General features: G+C 36.9%; 1 protein-coding gene across 1 annotated transcript; it reads right to left on the bottom strand.

The window, feature by feature from the left end:
• Window positions 1-359: 359 nt before the first annotated feature.
• On the bottom strand, window positions 360-15,615 carry LOC148783101 (uncharacterized). Its single transcript, XM_088858311.1, has 5 exons — window positions 12,886-15,615; window positions 12,666-12,793; window positions 12,504-12,579; window positions 12,239-12,414; window positions 360-440 (listed from the first exon to the last, which is right to left on the bottom strand). The coding sequence occupies exons 1-5, from the start codon at window positions 14,615-14,617 to the stop codon at window positions 360-362; spliced, it is 2,193 nt and encodes a 730-aa protein (XP_088714437.1). The 5' UTR covers window positions 14,618-15,615.
• Window positions 15,616-16,442: the final 827 nt, after the last annotated feature.

Below are 16,442 nucleotides of genomic sequence, written 5' to 3'. Positions count from 1 at the left end.
TATGGGCCCATCCTCACTTACTTCAAAAAGAATTCCTCCTAAACCTCTGGAAAAACCCCAAAGTCAGAATACAGTTAATACTTCTTTCGATTTTCCCACTTACCTAAGAAATATGTTACAAGCAAACCCTAATGCCTCGAAAGAGACATTAGAAAACCAGATGAAAGAAATATTTGCAGAGGCAGGAAGAAAGCCAGCCTCCTCTGATGAAACTGTACAGTCCTCTCCCAATATCAACCAATACCTCAATCTCCCAATAGAAGATCCGGAAGAAACTGATCCAGATGAAGATGAAGACGACCCGGATGAATTCAGCCAACGACCATAAGAGATCATCACCAACATCAAGATTCCCTTCATCATCCCCGACAAACCACCATATCAAGATTGTACAAAGATGCTCCATTAAAGTCTGTCAATATCTCCACCGACGCTGTCACCTTCATCAATAAAACAAAAAGCATCAGGAACAGTAATCACCGACGCAAGACGACAAGCAAAAGACTATTCAAAGATGCTTTACACTGTAGCCACTGAGCACTATAGCCACTTGGCACTGTAGCCACTTTCTCTTTTAGTCTTTTCTTTTTTGTCCTTTTGTGTCGACATTTGCTTTATCTTCTTTGTCTTCTTCTACCGACGATTGTCCGCTCTCACCGACACCTGTCCTCTACCACCTAGGCTTGCTTATCCTCTAAGCAAGAGCGTCTATAAAAGGGGACGAACCCCCTTTCATTCAGCAGGTCAAATTCTCTCCTCTTCTTTCTTCTTCTCTTCTCTCCTCTTCTCTACTTAGACCTTAAGGTCGAAGATCTACTCTCTCTCCTCTCAATCCTTCTTCAATCAGAAAGACCAGATCATCAAATATTAGACCTTGCTTCCAAAATATTCCAGGTTCCATACTATCTCTTTTCTGCAATATGTGTGACTGCAATTTATATTCTCTCCCAACATACTACCCAGAAAACTGGAAACTCTTTTCCAGCTATTGTATATGCACCCAGTGAGTCCTTACTTTCTGAGTCATTCTGTTTGCTTCTTTTCTGAGTCATTCTGTTTGCTTCTTTTCTGAGTCATTCTATTTGCTCTACTATACTGTAAATATAATCAGTATGCTTTCAGTGTGATCTCTGCTTTTAGTGTGATTTCTGCTTTCAGTGTGATTTTTGTAAAAATAATCAGTGTGCTTTCAGTGTGAGTTATGTAATCAATGTGTTTTCAATAAAGTGTGAAGTGTTTTATGAATATGCTACTATGTAGTTTAAAATATTATTTAATATAAAAATTAGAGAATTTACTTATGCGCAATGGATAGTAATAGATATTTCTATAATTCCCTTTGTCTGCATAATATTGTTTGTCTTTAATTATTATAGGATCTTGCAGGAATTACTAAAATACAATAGTATCCTATTTGCTTATTTACTCTGAAAACAGTTAAAACTATATGCGAAAATAGTTCAAATTATACTTAAAATTCAAGAATTAAGATAATAAGACAGTGCTGTAGATCCTGGCGCAAGTTGGTATCAGAGCCAAACAGCAAGACTGTCACAGTTATAACAGTAGAACTGTTCAAAAGTGAATCTGTGTAAACAGTTTCCACTGTCACAAAAGTGAATCTGTTCTTATTTCTCAATAGTATGAGATAAAAGTTACATCTTGACTAGCGAAACTAAGTTAAATTAACATCCTAGAAAGTTGGTCCGAGAGTTAAGACAAGAGACAAGTGAACGCCTATTGCAAAGTACCGCCAAGGCCAGGAGGAGCCGCTTAGGGAAAACGCTGGGCCACTGAATGTCCAGATTGTCATTATCCGCAACCTACGGATGACTAGTTTAATAAAGAATCTAACTAGTAAAAATGCAACTTCATCTCAAACTCTTAGAGTAAAAAATAAAGAACAAATAGTCATTAATGACATCGAACATAATATCCAAAACTGGAATATACCTAAGGTACCAATCCATGACGTTTACAATAAAGGATCATTCAAATTCAAGATGGGTTATGCCATCAAGACTGTAGAAGAAAGTTTATCGGTTACACAAAACCAAGAAGACTTTCACCTACTGTCAAAGAAAATCATTGAAAAACATAAAGAACATAATTACAAATATTTACATATTGGATTAATCCAAATAGCAGTGAAACCTTTGACCCGACTAGGGTTGAACACCTCTGTGCTTGTATGCCTAAGAGATACAAGACACAATATTTTCACAGACTCGCTACTCGGGATGGTTGAATCCAGCCTCTGTAGTGGTCCTATATATTTCAATTGTTTTCCAAATTTCTCTGTTTCTTTAACTGACCCTAATATTTTAGATATATTAACAATCAATCTTAAAACACATGGTTTTAATATGATACAAGGTTCTCAAAACTTAGCAATATATATATATATATATATATATATATATATATATATATATATATATATATATATATATATATATATATATATATATATATATATATATATATATATATATATATATATATATATATGGTGCAGTTTGTATAAAGCCGAGGCTCTAAACAATCAAAGTAAGGCGCACCTTCAAATAGTGTAGAGAAATGTGGTTTCAATACTGGAAATATTTGTGATAGTTTTAAAATATATTTTCATATCTAATAATAAAATTTAAAGCTTCAAAAATAGTATAGATCGAGTAGATCTATGAATACTTGAAAATCTAGAAAATTGACCGTCCAAAACTGCATTACAAGATGCATTGTTTCTAAAACTTGAAATTTTTTTCTCATGTCCATGTATCTTAAAGGCGATAAGATCAATTTGAGAACATCTGAGCATCAAAACAAACTCTTCTAGTTAAATTTTTGAGATGCGCTCTAATTTGATTGTTTAGAGCTTTAGCTCTTTATAAACCTTTTCCATATATATAAAGAAATGGGATAGTATACAATGAGACCATTTACCTTTGAAATCGGGAGGTCACAATTACTTACAACTATCAACCATCCGATATGAAATCTGATAGCTTGGATGTGTCACAAAGTTCGAGAAAACTTCTTTTACACTTTGAGCTTGGTCAATGAAATAAATGTAGCCACCTAATTTCACATCTAATGGTCAAGATTAATTGTGACCACCTTGTAGAAAAGTAAATTGTCTCATTATATACTTTCCCTAAAAAATATCATGCCATTTATTAAAAGATATCCTATCATCAATATGGAAATCCCGTTGGGTAGTGATTCATGCATCCAGTATATCATAGTATAATGCAACCACACTTCTAAAAAACCATGTTTGTGGTATATATGTGACCCAAAATTTTGCATACACACTCTCTTCATCTCTCAATAATCAATCCCTCCAAAAAAAAAAAAGTTCAATTTGAACCCTAGATATAGTCAAAATGAGTCTCCTTTAGTAACAAATCTAGACTATTCATTTGGTAAATTTCAAAATCTTAGCCTTTACAAACTCAAAATCATTTTTTTAACATTGTTCATCTAATGAATAATAAAACCATCTAAAAAAATTACAAAAGAAAAAAATCCTTCTAAGGCCTAGATCTAAGAATCTTATGAAAATGGATGGCATGTGTTTAAGTGGACTAAAAAAATACCTTCTAGGTTCCGTTTTAAATTTTTCTTTTTCTATGATTGTTCATTAGAATGAAAAAAACGTATATTTCAAAATTTGGATCAAACAAATGGCCCTAACATGATTTTTGAAGATTATTAGATTATACTATGATACAACGGTTGCATAAAATCACTACCTAATCCTAGGGATAATAGGTTTTCCATACAAGGATTCATCTCCCCTATGAAATAGGAGGTAATATTGGAGTCAAGAGGAAATCATGTAATCTCTTAAACATGGCTTTACTGCCAACATTTTTTTTTAGCCATGATCTCTTTTTTCGAACTTTCTCTCTTTAAAATTTTTTTAAAAGGCAACGTTGATGCTCTAGATCTTATTTATTTTATACACTTGAGTAGGCAAGATAAGTATTAGATCTTATATTTCTCTATATACATATGACAATTTGCTTGGAGAACCAAATATGCACACTGTTTCTTTATCATTGAGGGCCAAATATTATCTTGAGATAGCATTTTTGTGCTCAAAAGCAGGAAAATTTTGTGTGCAAAAAGTATTTGACAAATTATTTCACACACTATCCCATTTCACCCACTTTCTTAACACTTTTTCTTAATCTAAACGTTTTGCTTCTTCTTCAATCATTAAGAATGCATCTAGTTAAAAAAAAAAAGAATGACTTGGAGCTTAAAATGTGCTAAATCAATCCCCCTTCAAAGATTTATTGTTGTCCATTTGAGGATCAATTAGGTCAAGGATTTCAAAGGCTTAAAATAAATTTTATTATTTTTTAAAAATTGTTCACATTTTAAAATCCAAGATGAATAAAGGTTTTAGATAAAAAAGGTCGTAAATATTCATTTAAATATCCCCAAACCAGATCTGAATTGTCGGTGTGGTCCGGAATTGGGGGCACCACCTAATTCCTAATCAAGATTGGGGTATTTGGCCCTTAATATATAAAGGAAAAAGTTTATATAGAGCCGAGGCTCTAAACAATCAAATTAAAGCCCACATAAAAAAATTCACTAGAAGAGGTTGTTTTGATGCCCAAATATCATCAAATTGATCATCTCGACATCAATATGTATGAACATATGAAAAAAATAGATTTAAAGTTTTGGAAATAGAGTATCTTGTGATGCATTTTCGAACTATCAATTTTTAAGATTTTCAAGTTTTAATAGATCCGCTCGATCTACACTATTTTTGAAGCTTTAAATTTTATAATTAAAGATGAAAATATATTTTAAGGCCATCACAAAGATTTCCAATATTGAAACCACATTTCTCGACACAATTTGAAGGTGCGCTTTACTTATATTGTTTAGAGCCTCGGCTCTATACAAACCGCACCCATGTATAAAAAGTTCGTTATTTAGCAAAAACCTATATTTTTGTTTGCCATTTTCCATCAAAGAAAAATATGAAAGTTGAATCCATGTATTTATTTTTTTCCCGTTGCTATGCACCCAATCCAATCCAGATAGTAGATCTGGATGGAAATAGATGGGTAAGCGATCCACTCCACACATCCGTGTTTTGGAACACCAATGCGTTTTAGTTGCTGACGATCCAATGGGGTTGTCTCTCATTTATCCTAGCAGCACCCATGATAATACACTCGTTTTCTTAAATCATTTTTTAAATTTTTTCCCATCAATTGGATTGAAATTTTTAGTTGTGAACGTTCATCTTAAATATGAGTCAAGAGGACCAGTGAGTCCGTTGACTGATAAATACTATTTCAATCTCTTTTCACATCACAACCTCAGCCGCTGGTCTCCCTCTCTGTCTCTCTGAGCCTACATTGAATTCTTGAACCAGTTGACCTGAATTCATGGTTTTTTTCTCTCTCTCAGAACCTACTTTTAAGTTCTTAAACGACTCCACCTAAATTCATGGTTTTTTTTTCCAGCTGCTTGGCTACAACTCAAAGTCTCTGTTCAACCCTTGGGGTTCATTCCGGGTATGTGCTCAATTCTTCCCATTTTATATACCAATCATGAATTTTATCAATCCCCTCCTACAAGTAGCAAATCTTTTATTTGATACCTTGAGTCAGCAGGTGAGCTATCTTGTGAAATCCCAGCAGAAAGTTATGAGATTGGTAGAGGAAAAGCAGCGACTCGAGTGCCGGAGAGATGATTTCATTCAAAGAATGGAAGCAGAGGAGAGAGATGGAAAGGTGGCCACGAGAGTCGCTCAAGAAAGCAGACGCTTTTGCAGCTGAAGTCGACCGATTGTTCACAAGATACGGTGAGAGGAAGAGTTGCTTGGGAGGATATTGTCCGAATTGCCTCTTTTACTACAAGTCGGGTCGGCGAGGCACAAAGAAATAATTGCAGGTCATTGCTCACATCGATGAAACAAATTCGTTTCAGTGGACAATGGAGGCACCTCCACCAATGGGGAGGGAAATGCCTGCAAGACCCATCACAGGTCAGCCCACATTTGAGAAAGATGTTAAAGAGATTCTTGACTGCATAAATAACGATGAATTCGGTGTGATCGGCATTCATGGTATGGATGGAGTGGGTAAGGCAACCCTCATGCAGCATGTTAACAATCATATTTAGGAACACGAGAATTCAGCAAAGTACTCTGGGTCACTGTATCAAGAGATCTTCACATAAAAGAATACAAATGGGTATAGAAGTCAAAGATGAAGTAATGGTTACAGAGATTGTTTTCTAGTTTAAAAGAACAAAGATTCATGCTCATCCTAGATGACATGTGGGAAATGTTAGATTTAGATTCAATAAGAGTCCCTAGACCCATTCAGAGAACAGGTGCAAGGTTGTAATAACAACCCGACTGTTAAATGTATGTAAACAGATGGGCACTGATAAAAATATTGAAGTGGATGTTTTGCAAGAGAATGAAGCATGGCTTGTTTTGTCGCAAAGCAGGGGAGGTGGTAGAATGTTCGACCATTGCGCGCAAGTTTGTTGGAGAATGCGCTCGTCTTACACTTGTTATAATCACCGTTGGCTGTGTGATGAATGGGAATAGTAGTTTACCTGTGTGGAAGGATGCATCCAGGTCATCGCCACGTATGTGTTAGAAACTATATTTCTTTATTAGAGTATGTATATCTATATTGATATACGTTATGAATACATAATGATATCGGTATATTGTTGATGATTGATTTCTTGTATGATGAAGAAATAGATTTGCCAAGGTGAAGTCAAAGGAAAATTTTTGCATCCTTGTACGTAGGGTAGTTTGGTAATTTAAAATTTATATATTGTTGCAATGAGGTTTTTTTAAGGTTAAGGGAAAAAGAACAAAAGAGATTTGTTTGTAATACAAAAAACAGAGGTGTGAGGAAGATAGCCATTGTAATACTATTCTCTATTGCTAGTAAAGAAGCTCTCATCTCTGTGGACGCAGTCACGTTGCCGAATCACGTATATCTTTGCTTTGTGGTTGATTGTCTCTTTAAGAGAGCTATTGTAACACTATTATCCATTACCAGTAAAGAAGCTCTCATCTCCCAGTAGACGTAAGCACGTTGCCGAACCACGTATGTTTGTGTTGTAATTGATTGTCTCTTGTGCTTGTTTCTGTTTTCTTGTCATGTGGATTGCTTTCGTTTCTAGATATATGTATGGGTATATGTCTTTTAGGTGCCTCTTGATTATGATAAGATTAATCAGTAGTTATTTATAACTGTTGGTATTTATCTTTAATTGTTAAAGACCGTTTATTTATACGGGTATATTTTTTGTTAATCAATCAATAAACTGAGAAAGAACTCTCTGAGGTATTATGAAACAATATTCCATAATGCCTAAAGCTCAAATATACAAAAATAAAATTTCTAACATGATATGTTCTCTGCGATCTTCTTTGGGCCCTTCTATGATCAACACTTTTGCCTTCTCTGCACTTGAGCCTAGTTTCTCTCTCTAGAAAGGATCTCGTGAAATTGGGTTTCTTTATTTTATTTTTTTGGTGGGTTTCTTTATTTTATTTCTTCGGTGGGTTTTTTTATTTTATTTCTTCAACAACTACGTTTTGCAAGTAAAGTTTTTTTTATTTCTTTATATCAAACTCCGTGCCACTGGAGGAAACAATATCAAGATACTCCATGCCACTTGAGCCTTTCTATCATCCTTTTGGGCTTGAGACCCATCTATGTAGAACAATTTTGCAAACTTATATTTCCTCCCTGTTTTGTTGTGGATTTTGATTTGATGATAGAGAAAAAGCTGGTGCTAACTTATATTTCGTCTCTGTTTTGTTGTGGATTTGATTTGATGATAGAGAAAAAGCTGGTGCTAAATTTTTGCTTGCAAATCTCCTTCAAAGTTTTTGCAAGCAAATCTCCTTGCAAGCAATTCAATAGCTTGTGCCTAATTTTTATGAGCAAATCTTCATGCAGTTCAAAACTATTTGTGTGCGTCTCTGCAAAAGTTTTCTATTGACAATATCTGTCAACAAACTGTTGTACCAGTTTGTGTGCATCTTCGTCAAAAGCAGTTGCGTGAATTCTTAGGTGGCTACAGAGGCGTTTGCTGCCAATAGTCTTCATCCACTTCTAAAAATGACCACTAAAAACGGCCGATCTGCACTATTTATCGAGTCCTTCGACTCTCTGCAGAGTAGTGCTTCGACTCTCTATAAAACAGCCTTTGTCTTTGTTTTAGCATGTGTTCTAGACTACAAGTTGCTGAATCTATCTCGAATCCTTACCGAGTTTTGTTGGTTTTTCTTCAAGCTGAATCTGTTTTGGATCCTTACCGAGTTATGTTGGTTCTTCTTCAACCAAGAGACCACTGTTTTTATTGGTCATGTCATACACGTGAAGACTTAAATATCCAACTCGTTTATTTACGCAACTTATTTTTTAAACATCAGTTGCTTTATGTAAAAGTATCTTGACTTTGAGGGGGATGATTAGTGTATGTATATCTATATTGATATACATCATTATTGTTTTTCTTTTTTGCATCTTTAATTTTGTTAATTTATCAAAATAATTATAACTTATAAATAAATAATATGTATTAATATAAGTAAAACTAATTTAGTAAATGATAAAATTAAAAAGAAAAAAAAGACATAACAAAGAAGTTTTGGGGCTATGGTTTGACCCATAAATAAGCGGAATGCACTAAATTAGAATAAGAGAAAGATATTCATATTTTTGTATTCACTATATTGTTTCTCAATTATTTTTATCAAATACGACCAGCAAAGTAGGTCTGTCTTCTCTTTTTATAATTATTTGAAGATGGATCTATTAGAAGCTCTCTCTCTAATTGAAAGTCCTTTTAAAATATTATTTCAAAATAAAAATGTACTATTTTTAATACTTGAAATTTCTAATTTTCTCCATATCTATCTATCCCAATATCGAGATGATCAATTTGATATTTTTCCAACATCAAAATAACCTTTTTGAACGATTTTATAGATGCACTTTAATTCTACATTTTAAGGTATCAATCTTATATGAACTTTTTCCATATTAATTATTTAGAAAATATTCACATTTGTGTTATTCTTATCTAACTTTTTCCGTATTAATTATTTAGAAAATATTCACTATTCTTACCTGATACTGTTTATGTTATGTGTTTGATAGAAAGAAGTGTCTTCCAGAAACTTGAAACTTACCTTGTTTATGTTCTGTGTTTGATAGAAGGAAGTGTCTTCCAAAAACTTGGAACAGACTGTTCATATTCTGTATTTGATAAAAAAATAGGGGAACTTCACTTTACTGTTCTTCCTCCCGTGTTAAAAAAGTTCCGACCAAAAGGTCGGAGCCCTGGGTTCTTCTTCTGCCGCTGAGCCACCCCTCTCTTCGCACCGCGCCGCTCAGCCAGACCCCTCTCTGCTCCCTAGGGTTTGCTCATCTCGTTTATTTGTCACCAGTTTATCTCAGCAGCTGCGGCGAAAAAGGTCTGAACCTCGATCTCATCTGCCCCTTTTCTCTGTGCAACGCCCCCCTCTCTCTCTAAGGGCTTTTACCCTTTCCTATAGAAAATGTGGATGCCCAAATACACGGATTATGCATGCACCCTTTGCAATTCAAGGGATTGATTGCTTGTAACTCGGTTCTGTAATTCTTCTGAATTGATTTAAAATAAAGGCTGATTGATCGTTAGGGTTTGGGGGTAATTTGGTTGGGTTTAATGGAATGTGGTGGTGTTGGTGAAGAAGAAGAAAAAAAGAGGGGATGCATCTTCTTCTCTCTCTTCTCCGATGCCACAGAATTGGCAGCCTCACCACCAAAATGCCGTTTCTCTCTCTTCACCCATCAACTATCTCCAAGGTGAATCCTTTCTTTTCTTTTTTTCTTTCTTCTCTCTCATATCTCTCTAGATTCCTTTCAGCGATCATTTCTCTCTCTCTCTTCGTTTGCCTCACCTGCAACTGCCCCTCTTTCTCTCTATAGGTTTAGAAATTCTGCGGGCGATGTGCATGCAAGTCCGACGGGACGGCCCGCCGAAACGCTTTTTTGCACGACCCACCAGCCCGCACGAAGAGCCCCCACGAAGGGTCCGTATAAAGAGCCCGAACGCACGGAGTGCCCGCACGCACAGAGCCCGCACGAGTGCCAGCACGCAGGGAGAGCCGCCTGCACGCACAGACAGCCCGCACAGATGACCGTACGCAGGGAGAGCCCGCAAGAGTGTCAGCACGCAGCGAGAGCCCGCACCAAAAGCCCTCATGCAGGTAGAGCCCGCACCACAAGCCCGCACCAAATTCCCGCACGCACGGAGAGCCAGCATGAGCAGCCGCACGCACTGAGAGCCCGCACGTAGGAAGAGCCCGCACAAATGGCCGAAAGCATGCACAGCCCGCACGCAGGAAGAGCCTGCACAAATGACCGTACGCGTACGCAGGGAGAGACAGCACGAATGCCCGCACGCAGGGAGAGCCCGCACAAGTGCTCGTACGCAGGGAGAGCCCGCACGAGTAGAAGCACGCACGAATAGCTCGCAACACATGCTCGCACGCACGGACAGCCCGCACGAGTGACCGCATGCAGGGAGAGCCCGCACGAGTGGCTGCACGCACGGAGAGCCCGTGCGCATGATAAGCCCGCACGCAGGGAGTGCCCGTGCGCACGAGAAGCCCGCACGCACGAGAAGCCCGCACGCAGGGAGAGCTCGTACCACAGACCGCACGCACGGAGAGCCCGCACGAGTGACAGCACACAGAGAGCCAGCACGCATGTAGAGCCCGCACGAGTGACCGTACAATTGACCGCACGTGTAGAGCCTGCACGAGTAACCGCAAGCATGTAGAGCCCGCAAGTAAAGCCCGCATGTAAGACCGCACGCAAGTAGAGCCCGCACGCAGGGAGAGCCGGCATGAGTAGTCGAACGCACAGGGAGCTCGCAGGAGTGCCCGCACGCACGGAGAGCCCGTGCGAGCACCCTCAAGCAGGGAGAGCCCGGATGAGTAGCCGCACGCACAGAAAGGCTGCAGGAGTGCCCGCATGCAGGGGAGCCCGCATGAGTAGCTGCACGTACAGATAGGCTGCAGGAGTGCCCGCATGCAGGGGAGCCCGCCTGAGTAGTTGCACTCACCAAGAGCCCGCATGAGTTCCCGCACGCACCAAGAGCCCGCATGAGTTCCCGCACTTACGAAGAGCCCGCACGCACGTGCAAAGAGCGATCGGTGATAGATTTGGTCAATGGTTTAAAAACCGGATCGGTGACCCGGATCGGGCTTTTCAAAAACCGATCCGGATCGGCGAATCGACGATCCGGATCGGCGAATCGACGATCCGGATCGGCGAATCGACGATCCGGATCGGAATCGGGTGAATCGGTCAGAATAAAGCTTCAAAAAAATCCGAAAATTTTATTAAAATTCATTATAAATATTGTTTTTTAGGAATTCAATAAAAAATGAGGGTACTCCATTAAGAATTTTCATGTTTTTGGATGAATATGCGAATATTGATATGTTCTTTCCTTGCATGAACCGCCATTCAACATTTAATTTACATCACACAAAAGGATAAACATAGAATTATCATGGAATAAGTATATCAACATACATGGACTACAATAAAGCATAAAATTAATAACATACGATCTAAAAATAAAATGATAGACGACGTTGTTGTTCTTCTTGGTCACGCTGGTGCCATTGATTGAATTCGTTTGACAATTCATTGATTCGATCTAAAAACGAATCATCGATATTAGCGGGCGTCTGACTATTCCCAAATCCCTGAGTGTTAGTGTTTTGTTGTGTTCCCAGTCCAAAATCCCCGAAGCTTGTCCATCCTTCATGCTCACCTGCACTGTCGTGTTCATCCCTACACTGTTGCTGTTGGGACTCGATATGTGAATAATATGGCTGGGATAGGGTGGCCTCAGAATCATCATCTCTCTCATTTTCTCTTAGACCCCCTTCCCACTCTCCCTCATTAGGTGCAATATCATCGACATATTGTGGATCCATTGGCTGGCTGCTTCCTCTTTCATGCCGCTCATCAGTTTCTTCAATATCTTCATCACCGATAGCCTCAAGGAACGCTCTCTTGTGCAACATTGGCTCCTCCTCTTCGACTACCCATCGGTCTGCTGTGTCTGTGACAAATATTGTGTCTAAGTCTATCGGCCCATAGTCTTCAAGCTTCCTTCTTATTTGTCGCTCTCTGAGGTTTAAATTATAATGAACATAGACTAGTTTATGAAGCTTCTCAGAAGCGAGTCGATTCCTTCTAGTAGTGTGCAACCATTGGAACGTACTCCAGTTGCGCTCACAGCCAGTAGCAGAACATGTTTGGGAGAGCACCTTGATTGCTATCCTCTTTAGGTGAGGTGCATCAGTACCATATATCTCCCACCATTCAGCTGGATTAAAATGTAAAAAGCATTGTAAGGGCAAGAACAATTCATAAGATTAAATATATGAATAAACAAAATATTAGCGAGGGGATAACCTGGATCCATCATAGTTCGAGAATTTCTGGCAAGTCTAGTTCCGAAGGATCCTATAGCATCCCTATACATAGCAAGCTAAAACAAATATATTACGTTTTAGTGCATTATTCCTCACAAATATAACAACTCAATGAAGTTCTTACCCGAACATTAAATAATACCTCTTGTATTGCTGCTACTTGGTTTCGATGGCTTCTCTCCAACCTTGCAATAATGTATCTGACCCCTTCCATAATCTTGTGGGGTTGTTCAGGTGTCAAATAGAAAAATTTTGGGTTGAAGTAGTAACCTAAAAAATATATAGGTAGAAAAATGTCATTTACAATTTCATAAAAAAATGATTTAAACTGAAACATTGTAATGATATAAATATATATTTACCAGCATAATGAATTGGACGTCCGAATTTGGTGTTCCACCTCTTTTCTATAATCTCGATCACTTTGCTAGCAAAATTACACTTCTCCCCAATAGCTGATTTCGCCCTCTCAATACCTTCATAAAGGATACCCATGGTAGCTTTCTTATCAGCATCCACCATTCTTAACACCGTGACCAAAGGGGCAGTGGCCTCTACAACATTGGAACATCGAGACCAGAACAACCTATTTGAGATTATGTTATCCACTTTTACACCGGTACTGGACTTCGAGAGGCGGTCATTTAACCACTCTTCACAAGTAAACAATCTCTTTAATGCACCTTCAGATTGTCGAATGGAGTCCACAGCTAAGTAATCGGTCGCAAAGCGGGTTATGGCAGGCCTGATTATCTCTTTTTTCTTAGAGTGTTCTCTAAACAGAAATAATATTTTCGAGTGGTTGTATATAAATCTCGACACCAACCTTGCTTCATCTAGAGTCTCCTTCACAATTTTGATCTCACCGATTTCCTCTAACATAAGATCGATGCTGTGTGCAGCACACGGGGTCCATACTAGATGCTTCCTCTTATCCATCAACTTGCTGCCCGCAGAAACACATGCACGCGCATTGTCCGTAATAAACTGGACTACATGCTTATCCCCCACCTCCTCCACTATCTGATCATATAGTCGTACGTAGAAGTTTGCATCCTTCTTCGTCCCTGATACGTCTTTGCTAGACAAAAAAGCTGTACCTTTTGGGGAATAGGCCAAGAAGTTTAAAAACTCCTTTTTGCTAACTTTATTCAACCAACCATCACTCATGAGAGTAATTCCTGTCCTTGGCCAACTCTGTTTATATTCTTCAATCCACTTTTTAACTTCCTCTACCTCTTCGTCTAATATTGGCCCACTGAGCTCATAAGCCGTCGGGGGTTTTACCCCGGGGCCGGCTCTCTGGATTGCACTAACCATAGGTGGAAAATATGGGCTATTGGCTGCATCAAAGGGAATCCCTTTATCGTAGAACCATTTACCAACATATCTCCCTAACATGTTTCTTGTACCTTTAACCATGCCTTTTAAGGTCATCTGTTGTGACTTAGGCTTTGAGAGAAATGGGTCTTTACGACCATGACCTGCAATACTGGCACTCCTAGGTAACTTAGAAACAATTTCTTCAACAACTGATTCTTCTTGATACATATTGCCACCAACCTCTCCATACATATTTGAGCTGGGCCCGCCATACATGCTCGAGCTGGACCCGCCATGCATATCTGAACTAGGCCCACCATGCATATCGGAGCTAGGCCCACCATGCATGTCTGAGCTAGACCCACCAGGCATTCTAAACCCACATTCCCTCTGATGTTGTTCATATAAACTCAATCTTGTGGCCATGTCCAGCTCATTATTATATTGCTCTTTTAGGTCATAATTATATTGCTCTTCTGTATCATTCCTGCTTGATGGTGTATATAAACTAGCTATCTCCTCATTCATCCTATGTTTGGCAATTTTTTTACCTTTGCTAGCATTAAGAATTGCCACCATCTGTTTTTTTACATTACTAGGGACACTAGTGCATGCAGAAACTTCTCCCTTAACCCCTGCCAAGTGTTGCTTGAACCTATGTACCCCACTACTTATCACTCTTTGACAGTAATTACAAATAATTTTGTCTTTCTTGTTGGGATCAAGTCTGACCCCATGTTGCCATGCAGGGTCTTCTATAGATCTTGACATGATTCAACTGTTTTAAGATGTAAAAAGTTTAAATTAACCTGACAGTTCAAAAAGAAAAATAATCACAATATGTAGTGATAATATGTTGCGGTAGTTCATGTAGTCATATTCGTTGTTATTTGTTATTGCAAAATACCTTTTTTGACAATAATATTTTCGTACATATCAATTACAAACATTTAGAATAATACAAAATGCAAGCTCCAAACATGGCTACAACTCAATTATCAAGAACATACATTTTTTGCATTAAAAAATTAATAATAAAAACAATTCTTCAAAGAGCCGGCTAACATCAGTCATTCCAACTTAAAAATCCATGAACAACAGATAAAAAAAATACAGTTTTGTATTGAAAATATAATAACATGCATTTTTTTGCATAAATAATCCATCAACATACAACTTTTTCAACAAAAACTTTAACAATAAAAATTTAAAATATGGTTTAATACCTCATGATAATTAAAACCTTGTCACGATTTTCACATCTTTTCGGAAAATCATCAATTTTCAAAAAATTCGATCATGAAAAAAAAAAAAAAAAAAATTACAGCAAACTCAAACAATAAAAATTAAAAATTAGGTTTAAATGTTTAATACATCATGATAATCAAAACTTTATCACGATTTTCACATCTTTTCGAAAAATCATCATTTTTCAAAAAATTCGATCATGGATAAAAAGAAATAAAAAAAAAAAAGTACAGCAAATTTTCAAAAAATTCGATCATGGATTAAAAAAAAAATTAACAAATTTTCAAAAAGTTCGATCATGGATTAAAAAAAAAATTTCATAAATTTTCTAAAAATTCGATCATGGATTACAAAAAATTCGATCATGGATTACATAAAATTCGATCATGGATTACATAAAATTCGATCATGGATTACATAAAATTCGATCATGGATTACAAAAAAAAAAAAAACATAAAAAAACAAAAAATTCGATCGTGGATTACAAGAACAAAAAAAAACAGTTCCATCATGGATTACAAAAAATTCAATCATGGGTTACAAAAAAAAAAAAAACACAAAAAATTCGATCATGGATTACAAGTAAAAAAAACAAACATTTTGATCATGGATTACAAAAAAGTTGATCATGGATTACAGAAAATTCTATCATGGATTACAAAAAATTCGATCATGGATTACATAAAATTCGATCATGGATTACAAAAAAGTCGATCATGGATTACAGAAAATTCTATCATGGATTACAAAAAATTCGTTCATGGATTACATAAAATTCGATCATGCATTACAAAAAAAAAAAACAAAAAAAAACAAAAAATTCGATTGTGGATTACTAAAAAAGAAAAAAACAATTACATCATGGATAACAAAAAATTCAATCATAGATTACAAAAAACTCTATCATGGGTTACATAAAAAACAAAAAACAAAAAATTCGATCATGGATTACAAAAAAAAACAAACATTTCGATCATGGATTACAAAACATTCGATCATGGATTACAAAAAATTCTATCATGGGTTACAAAAATAAAAAATAAAAAATAAAATTCGATCATGGATTACAAGAAAAAAAAACGAACATTTTGATCATGGATTACAAAAAATTCGATCATAGATTACAAAAAATTCTATCATGGGCTACAAAAAAAAAAAAAAAAAAAAAAAAGTTGTTCTTCACACAGTCGTTTTACATAAGCGATTTTAACTAAAAAATTCACCTCCAAGTGAATAAATTACATCCAATTGACTATATTTTCTGATAAACAACAATATAAGGAATCAAAAACCTAAATTTTTAACACATTATTTCTAATATATCATGAAAACAAAATCAAAAGGCGG

Source organism: Amborella trichopoda, chromosome 2 (assembly GCF_054954075.1).
Source record: "Amborella trichopoda isolate Santa Cruz 75 chromosome 2, AtrichopodaSantaCruz75HAP2 v2.0, whole genome shotgun sequence".
Lineage (NCBI taxonomy): Eukaryota > Viridiplantae > Streptophyta > Magnoliopsida > Amborellales > Amborellaceae > Amborella > Amborella trichopoda.
The sequence above is the reverse complement of the archived record's forward strand: the minus strand, read 5'-3'. Positions and strand labels throughout refer to the sequence as shown.